The sequence below is a fragment of the Morone saxatilis genome, unplaced genomic scaffold (genome assembly GCF_004916995.1).
Source record: "Morone saxatilis isolate NCDOM2014 unplaced genomic scaffold, NCSU_SB_2.0 Contig21, whole genome shotgun sequence".
Taxonomy (NCBI): Eukaryota; Metazoa; Chordata; class Actinopteri; family Moronidae; genus Morone; species Morone saxatilis.
Genome location: NW_023339774.1, coordinates 2833152 through 2843305, shown reverse-complemented (window position 1 = coordinate 2843305; position 10154 = coordinate 2833152). Strand labels below are relative to the sequence as shown.

General features: G+C 40.1%; 1 protein-coding gene across 1 annotated transcript in view; it reads left to right on the top strand.

Moving 5' to 3' along the window:
- Positions 1-1085, top strand: part of LOC118332827 (one cut domain family member 2-like) — a 1659-nt gene extending 574 nt beyond the window's left edge. The window contains exon 2 of the mRNA XM_035668256.1: positions 201-1085. Within this exon, the coding sequence (XP_035524149.1) occupies positions 201-1085 (885 nt within the window). The remainder of the gene's footprint in view (positions 1-200) is intronic.
- Positions 1086-10154: the final 9069 nt, after the last annotated feature.

Here is a 10154-nt window from a genome sequence, read left to right as displayed (position 1 = left end):
AGCTGCTGAGTGGCCACAGTCCACATTCCCGTCCAAGCCCCCGGGGTCTGAGCCACCGCGCTATGGGCATGGCGACCCTGCTGGACAGCGGAGACTATCACCCCAGCCACCCCGGACACCTGCATCCAGCCATCAGCATGTGTGAAGCCCCCCCTGGCATGAGTGCAAGCAGTACTTACACCACCCTAACCCCCCTGCAGCCCTTACCCCCCATCTCCACCGTGTCCGACAAGTTTCACCATCACCATCACCACCACCACCAGCGGCTCTCCGGGAACGTGAGCGGGAGCTTCACCCTGATGCGGGACGAGCGGGGGCTGCCGGGCATGAACAACCTGTACAGCCCCTACCACAAGGACCACATGTCCGGGATGGGTCAGAGCCTTTCCCCGGTGCTGGGCAACGGCCTGGGCTCCATACACAACACCCAGCAGGGTCTCCACAATTACGGCACCACGACGCACGGAGGCCACGACAAGATGCTGAACTTCGACGCACACCACACCGCCTCCATGCTGGCCAGAGGGGACCACCACCACCACCAGCACCGAGGCCTCGGTGGCCCGGCGGCCGGGATGATGCCGCACCTGAACGGGATGCACCACCCGGGGCACCCCGCATCCTCGGCGGGCCACCACCCCCACTCCCACCTCCAGTCTCCATCCCACGGGCCCGTGTTGGCTTCCACCAGGGAAAGACCGCCCTCCTCCTCGGGGACGCAGGGGGTGAACAGCTCGGGGCAGCTGGAGGAAATCAACACCAAGGAGGTTGCGCAGAGGATCACGGCGGAGCTGAAGAGGTACAGCATCCCCCAGGCCATCTTCGCCCAGAGGGTGCTGTGCCGCTCCCAGGGGACCCTGTCGGACCTCCTGAGGAACCCCAAACCCTGGAGTAAACTAAAGTCAGGCCGGGAGACCTTCAGGAGGATGTGGAAGTGGCTGCAGGAGCCCGAGTTTCAGAGGATGTCGGCCCTCAGACTGGCAGGTAAGAGCGCGCTGGTGTTTTGGTTTTCCAAGGAGAGGAATTTAAATCTTCCCCATAAAAATCCCACAATCACTTCCCCTCTGGCTCTAATGCTGTTTTGACTCTTTTCTCTTTTTAATCCTTTGCTGGCTTTGTTTTGGTGTTTCCTCGTGTCTCCTCTCCGGCGCAGCACTCCAGTGTAGATGAAAAAAGTTTTTTAAGAATCACTGCTGTTATGATTACCATTATTGATCAATAACAAAAAGGGATCGATACCAAATGACAAGGTCACGGGATTTCCCTCCAACAGTCCTCTGTGCGGGATTTTCCTGTCCCAGCGTGTTAAACACACTTTTACTAAACATCACTCAATTAATCTGCTCCAAATTTCACCAAACGTATGCTTAGAAATACATCCAGACACATAAAGAACAAATAAGAAAACAAAGGGAAAGATACAAAGGGAACTCTCTAAATTTGTAAATTTGCACAAAATATAGGAAATAAATCATTGTTAGGGTTTCATTAAATCAAGCGGGTGGATTTTTTATCCTCTAGTGCTTTTATTTAATAGGGATTATATTATTCAGCTGCGGCTGTGGCTGTCATTAGCCTGTTAGAGGATTATTGTATTGCTCAGTATTAGCAGGGAGAGAAGTGTGAGAAAGCATTGAAAGCAGCCAGAGAGCGCTCGGAAGAGGATTTGTGTTTGATTGTGTGGAGCTTGAAGTGATCAGACGGCTGTGACATAAACATGAAGGTCTGTAGCATCAGTGGGTCTGGTGCCCCCTCTAGTGAGGAACCTGGTTTCTGTCCCAACAACAAGCCTCTATTGTCTGCAGGGGACAGCAGCAGGGACCGAGCAAAAAAAAAGAAAAGGATCAGGTGGCTCTCAGGGATCAGTTCGCAGTGGATTAGGTTCAGTTTTTCGGGAATATTGCAACATGGACAGAGTTAAGTGTGGCTGTGGGGTTTAGGTTGTGTCTGTGGGGAGTTTATTGTAAGATTTGAGCATGTTTAATTTGTTTAACAGAGGTGTTTTTATGGCAATTTTCAATTCTTAAGCCTATATATTAAACGAAGGAGCTATGTTTGGTTTAAACTCGTCAGTGTAATAAGAATGTGTTGGCATATTGGGATTTTCATCCTAATGAAATATTTTATTACAGTGTAAATCAGTATAAGGATAGCAGTTCAGTTCAGTTTCACAATTTAAAGCGTCAGTTTTCTTAATCTTTTTATCATAAATACATAATATTTAATATAATAAAATCAAAGAAATAAAATGTATTTAGTAATACAGCTAGGTGTCTGATAAAGAAAGGAATGTATGGCTTAGTTAAAGAAAGTGACCGATTTGTTGAATAATAATTGCAGGATTCAATGTGTTTATACATTAAAGTGGATAAAGTCACATTCCTGTGGAAATCATGCATCTCTGAAAGTTTTTGTGAGCCAAGAAAAACAGTTGTCAGCTTTGTGACTCTGCATTTAAATGAAAAAGAGTTGGGTTTATAGAAGGAGAACCCATGAAGGAACACTTTATCCTTCAGTTCATTTTAAAAAATCCAAGTCACAGATACATGGAGATAGACTGAGTTCAGTTCAGCGACACATGCTATCTGCTCTGTCTCATAAAGCTCCAAAACTTTAAAACCATACATTGTACGAGTTAAGGTTCAGGTTCCAAACAGCTAACTGCAATATATTAATGGTGGCCAATAGTAGGATTTGTAACAAATAAAATTGAGCCTTTCTGGAATTACACCTCGGAGAGCTACCTTGGGATATTTTGAAATGTGATATGATATAATCTTTATCAGTTTCACTCTCAGTAGACTTTTTACATTTCACTGGTTCACTTAACAAAAACATTTAAAATAATTTAAACGTGCAAAACTCTTGATCCTCCTAGCTTTGGGCTTTAAAATCACACATGGCGAGCAAAATGAAGAAATCAGTATAAAATTAGCTTTATCAGAGCGTTACAACAGCGTTTTCAGAATCAGCTTTATTTGACTCTGGTTTTCAGAAACTCTTAAGATACAAATATAGAAATATAACTGAACCAAGTCAACAAAGCTGAACATAGATACAGAAACAAATAGCTATAAAAGATATATGTATATCTGCATAACTAAAAACTGAAATATAAAGTAACAAAAAGTAAAACATATAGATTTAATAACTGCTAAGAGAATGTGTGTGCGTGGTATTCTGGTATAAATATTGTTTGTTACTTTAAAAAAAAAAAAAAGGTCATTATAAAATGATTAGTTATGAAAAATTGTTATAAAGTATACAGTAGTAATTTTATCAAAAAATATTTAAATTGACGTAGAGTGTGAGTGTATGTTTGTTTCTGTCCAGTAAAACCAGTGAATCTCCATATTTGATGATTTTGAAGTTTTAACTAAATTTTAATGCTTCGTTATGGGCTGTTCTTTGGCTGAAACCCCCCAAATATTAATGTAAAAATCCTCATAGTCAGGAAGCTGACAACACGGTGGTTTTTCTCAATTCATGAAAAGTTTACTTTTAAATACTGTAAATGTAGATAAGAGTGTGGAGCTTGATTTTATGTTACAGTAAAATACTTTTGCTTTAAATTGACTATTATTGTGGTGTTTTTTTTAGTTATGTTTCAAACACTTTTTACAACATTTTCTATGAGGTCGTCATACAGTGGCTGAAGTGGTATCACTATAATATATCCAACAATAAACCTTCAGCTTAAACTTCTCCAGTTATTTAAGATACAATATGTTTTTTTGATTGATATATTTCCAGGACAGATACTCAGCGAATTATCTTAGTGAAATCAAGTAAACTGAAATAGAAATGGATTCCTTTAACGCCGGGACATATGATATGTTCTTTACATATTTCCCTTTTATCATATCTGTGTGTACATTTTTAACAAAACACAAATGTCAAAATGACAACATTTAGAAATGACAAATATGACTAAAATGTTAATTTAATGGACACATTACAATGTGTGCAGCTAAAATATCCCTAAATTGAGAATTGTTATGCCATATCTCAAATGACTATAATAATAATAATAATAATAATAATAGAATAATCTTGGAAATTACTTGACTCAGGTTGTCAGCATTTTTTATGAAGTCAATAATTATGCTGTAAAAGATTAATTCCCAGGAAGGAAATTTAGCTTTATAACAGCACAGAAAACAGACCAGAGATTAAAAAAAAAAAATTAAACAATACATAAAAATACCAAACAAGTAGAGTAGATACAGTATATGAATTTTACATTGTATGAAGTTAAGCTCATTTAGTTTTAGTTTTACTAACGAAGATATATAAGGCATTCTACTAAGTATTGAATATAAAATGTATTGTTGTAATAGCTTTATATAGGGACTTTATTATAGGTTATTGTACACTTATAAAACTCTTATCTTATCTTTCTTTGTATTCAGTATAACTTTGAGTAATAATCAGATTCCAATAAGACTTCTTATGCGTCTCCTTTACTTCCTATTGTGAATATCAACTTTTCATGTTTTTCTGCAGTATATAACATTCCTACATTAAACTGTTCACCATAATAACTTTTTAGATTTATTTCTCTACATTATGCCTTCATGATCTCAACCTGTTGTGGTGTTTTAATTGTAAGTTTATGGAGATCGTATCATATTCTTAAGTCATATATCTGCCATGGTTTTGTCTGACATATCCTGCTATAGTTTCTGATATTCAGCGGCTGCATCATATTACAATGTTTGGTCGAAGAATCTGTTCAGTATCTTTCAGATTTTTTATTGTGGTTGCTTTTGAAATGAGGCAGAAGAGGCATTATTTAAAATGTAACATGGTTTCAAGTGGCTGAACAGTCTTTGCTGAGTAGTCTCTTGTAAAGAATGAACACTGCAAATAGGTGGCGTTTTCCTTTCTTTTTTTCAGTTAATTGAGATCCGATAATCCCAGCACGGACAGCTGATTCTCCAAAAATGTATTGGAAATGTGCATTTAATTAGCCTAGATTGGGTCACTAGATTTTTAACCAGCTCAGACTCTTATATTTTAAATTTGTGCACATGCTAACACGGATGAGACTGTTACTTCATTAGTGTTTGATTTTTCAGGGCTGGTATTTGATGATACAGGTTAATGGGAAATGACGTGAGTGGTGGTGGATGGAGGGTGGAGCTGGAGGAGCAGGGGAGCGTTAATGTGAGCTGTGTGTTGTAAAATATCAGTGTGCAGAGACACAGTGAACAGCCTCGCACTTACACTGCTGTCTGATGGAGCTGCACTTGTCTGCTTTCCCTCTGATAATGAAAACCTCTTGCTGGCTGCTGTATGTACAGTGTGATCATATGTGAACATTTACAAATCAAACCTTGATTACAGGATGGATTGCCGACTAGGGGTATAAGAAAATATTGATGTTTAAAAAATTCTGGCGATACAATGTGCATCATGATACAGGGGTTAAGATTCAATATATGGTCATATACTGCAATTTCTTCAGTGGGATCTGCATTTGTGTTTAATGCAGTCCCTGTAACATCCAACATCTTAGCCCTCAGTTTACATTTACAACACTGCTAATTAGCAGTTGGCGTTTAAACACCAAAATCTATAGTGTTTTTGAGAATCGATACAATATCACAAAATATCTGGATATTTTAAACATAAACTCAGGGCTATGAAAAAAATTGCAGAATATCACAATATATTCAATCATAACCTCTGTATCGTTATACGTATCATATCGGCAGATTCTTGCCAATACACAGCGCTATTGGTGACTAGCTTGTTAGCTACAACTGTAAATCAGTTTTGGATTTGTTGGTGGGTTTGTTTTTTCTCTTGTGATGGAGCTATACGCTAGCAGGGTTTCCCCCTGCTTCCTGTCTTTGTGCTAAGCTAGGATAAACATGTTGTGTAAATGTCTTAAATTAGATAGTTTTGGATATGTTAGAGTCATGTTTACAATATTTTTAGGCAAGAACAGAAATGTGATCATTTATTTTTTCCAGTTTGACTCTGGGACTGTAATTAGCGTCCTGTGGTTTCACAGAGGATGGGGTCAATATTGTCTAGGTCTTCACATCAAAAACATGCCTGCACGTGTTCATTTCATCGCTTTCTTTCCTCTCCACTGTGACTTTGAAACGACTGTAGAAACAGAAGGAGCTTAAATACCTAGATCTACGATGCTACACACAACCAATAGAGCTGAGGTCAAAGGTCAGAGCTGCAACAATAAGACAATAGATGGAGCAAATAGTCCCCTGACCCTGAGAGGAGCAGAGAGGAGCAGCATGCAGGAGGAGAAAGAGATGAAAGAGCTGGGGATATGTTTCTCTTGCTGTTACATTATCCACATTCATGTTCAGTTCAGGACAATAAGAATATTAATTATAATAAAGAGGATGTTGTGAATGCCACCACATTCCTCCTTTGGTTCTTCTAGGTTTTTGCTCCTGATGTAGTCCTGCTTAGAGCTGAAACAATCGATGTCGGTGGACAGAAAATTAAAATAGCCACAATTAAATGTTTATGTCATTTTTAAGGCAGAAATGTCAAACATTCTCCATTCTATTACATGAAAGGAAATTGAATATTTGGACTGTTAAAACAAGACATTTGAAGATGTTGCATTGAGCTTCAGTAAATTATGATGGGCATTTTTAACTATTTGTCAACATTTTATTGACCAAACAAAATGATGAATCAATAATCAAAATAATCATTAACTGCAGGCCAACTTCTTTCCCATTTAAAAACAAAAATTTCATACTAAAAGTATTTAGCATAAAATATCTTATAGGAAAATAGAGATGTGTTTAACTTGTACATTTCCAATTGTGACCCAGACCAGCTTACAGTCAGTGCACTGCAGGTAAAAAGGGAAAAATGTGAATAAGTACAATTACACAAACTGTATTAGTAGTCAAAGATCCCAAAGACTGCTGCAGGTATCTTTTGAGCACTTTTGAGGTCATGTTTTATCCTCATTAAATTTTTTGCGGACATCCAAAGTCAATTAGATAAGTTAGATTTCTCAGATGTGACAAGTAGAGCGTGTTGTTGTCTGGAAAAAAGGGGAAGTAATTAAAAATAAAAAGGACCAGGGGTAGCATTAAAAATAGTAAATAAAATAAGACAGAAGTACCACTTCTGTCTTCTGTTAGATAAATTAAATGAAATTAAATGAAATTCAATTTTATTTGTTTAGCGCCAATATATAACAGAAGTTATCTCAGAACACTTTTCAAATAGAGCAGGTCTAGACCGAACTCCTATTTATTCTATCCTATTTTTCCATTTACGTAAGGTGCCAAAACTGGAGAAAAGTTCAACACTGGATCTGCATGTTGGAGGGTAAGGAGACAATCAGGAGTGTAAGAGGGGAGGACAGACATTGACATTTGGGTTACGAATAATGGTGGTTTAATCTTCTGGCACCTCAGGGACTCTGGGAGAGCGGCTCCAAGGAGGGCGGTCCCCAGATCCGGGGGTGTGTTGGCATTTTGGTACTGCCTGGAAAAAGAATCAGCATTAGCATTAGCATTAGAGCGGCCTGAGCAACACCGAATGGAAAAGTCTTAGCAAACCCCTCAACAAAACGTCGATAACTACAAAAGCCTAAGAATGATCCCAACTCTGTCACATGAGTTGGCCTGGACCAATCTGCCACTGCTGATATCTTTCTGGGGTCTGTAGCCACCCTGTCTTTGGAGATCACATGACCAAGATAGTTTACCTCTGTGCTTTACATTCAGTTTTTCCAGTTGAAGGCGAGACAGCACTGCATCGAGGCGCTCCAGGTGCTCATCTACTGTGGAGGAGAAGACTATCACGTCATCCAGATACAGCAACAGTGTCTGAAAATGCTGGGCACCAAAGATCCACTCCATCAGCCTCTGAAATGTACCTGGCGCGTTAGAGGCCGAAGGGCATGCGGTTGAATTCGAGCAGGCCAAAAGGTGCCTCGTCCTTCTCAGCTACTGGTACCAGATTATAGCCACTTGCCAAATCCATTGTTGAGAACCACCGTGCCCCAGACAGAGCATCAAGAGACTCCTCTATCCGGGGTAGAGGAAAAGCATCCCTGCGTGTCTTGCTATTGAGTTGACGATAATCCACACACATCCTCAGCCATGTCAATTTGAGGGGGTACAGTAGTCTGATCTGACACCCTGGAAGTGTGGGTGGCACAAATGGAGGGAACTAAAAAAAAAAAAAAACAACTACATGGCCTACCTTCTTGTTGTCTACCTTCCCTCTCCCACTTTGCACATCCAGGAGGGTAGCTGCTGGCTTTGTACGTACAACCTGTTTTAAAGCCCTGCGGAGATCTGGGTCATTAACATATTCAGCAAACTGATCTCTCAATAGAATGGCAGTTAGGTATAGCCTGAGGGGCATTCCTCATGATTTCTTCTATAAGCTCAAATAAAGCATGCAAATATTCCTGTAATGACTCGCCCTCTAGCTGCTTTTTAGAAAAGAAATCCTTCTGCAAAGCAACATAGGACAGTGGACATCCATACACTTCCTGCAGTATAGCCAAAACCCTCTTGGGGTCTTCACGATCTTGTTTGGGCCTATACTTTCTCTCATCTTTGGCAGACCCCCCCCAAATAATCATAAATAAAGTATGCCTGATCAATGGGAGCGAGATGTCTGGCCCGCATGCTAGCATAGACCTCTTCAACCCAGTCTACTATACTTATACCTACCCACATTCCCACTAAACGTGGGGCACTTTCTCACTGGGAATGTAGAGGAGGCGTTCAGGAGATGCACCAGGGGAGCCAGCAGACCCAGAAGAACCAGGAGCAGGGCTTTGGGAGGGAGCTCGTCTTGCAAAAAGTTCCTGTGTGATCTGTTCATTTTGAGCCCTGAGTTGTATCACCAAGTCCCGCAAGTCCTGCTTTTCACCCTCCATATCTGTAGAGTCTAAGAGCTGGATTAGCATCAGGGAGCCAAAGTCCACGACAGGAATGAAACCTAAGACTCCTCCCCAAAAGAGACACCTCTTCGAGAGGATCCGAGGCCAAATGCTGTTTTTGACAGACTAAAAGGTTACCTCTTTAGAGAAAGAAAAAACAAAAACGATACAAATCTCAAAAGGTCAGAAAAAAAACAAAAAAAAAAACAAGCCAACTGTGAGAGAATATACCAGAAGGACACGTCTCTGCTTTACAATCCTGCCGACAACGCCAATTGTGACCAGGGCAATTAAAGACCCTGACAGCAAGTGCGACAACGCCACCCTGGGACTTTCACCCAGAGAATACCCACTTTCACAGGTTCTTATAGTACAGAGAAAAAGGAGCAGAGATGTGAATTTCCAGTTTCAACCACTAAGTTTATTTACACAGATTTAATTTCAGACTCATAAATAAAAAAATAAAAAAATTGGGACAGGTTAAAATTCAGGATTTATTACCAAAATAAAGTTATGATTCACTAAATACATAATTACCAGTGGAGGGGGGAGGGGGGCTGTCAGGAGTGAAGGAGTGAGATGAAAGGGGGTAGTCACCACCACCAGTAGGTACAGGGAAGAGGAGATCACACACACTGCAAAACAATAAAGCACAGTTACAATACACAGCAACTTAAGCATGCACATAGAACCCAGACAGGGGGAAACCCTCCACCCAGTGACCCACCACCTGTAAGCGTATGACAGCCCACCTGCACGAACACTAAAAAGAGCTAAATCACTAAATCACTAACTTTTGGTTTATGAAAGATGATAAATCAGACAACTAAATTGACCAAGAAAACACAGACCAACCATCAAAAATTAACATTCTACACAGTAAAACAAGGTAACCATGCATTTGTACACATTTGTAGAAGGGCAAAAACAGCAGTAGCCAGAGGACTAGGTCATGGGAACAGACATCATTTTCCAGTTCCTATTGTAAAGAAAACACATTATACAAAGTATATGGTGACATGTATACAATATATATTAATCCAAAAACATATGTTTCAGTAGTTAAAATCTAAAGACCACTGAGAATATTAAACAAAACATACAACTTAAAGATTAACATACCTGCGAGTTATATGAACAATTTATCCAACTAGGATCTGGCACATACACACCACACTCTTCTAGTGGAGGGAGCAGCTACTACCTTCAATTAGCTCCCACATTCCTGCAATTACACCTGCACAGATGTGAG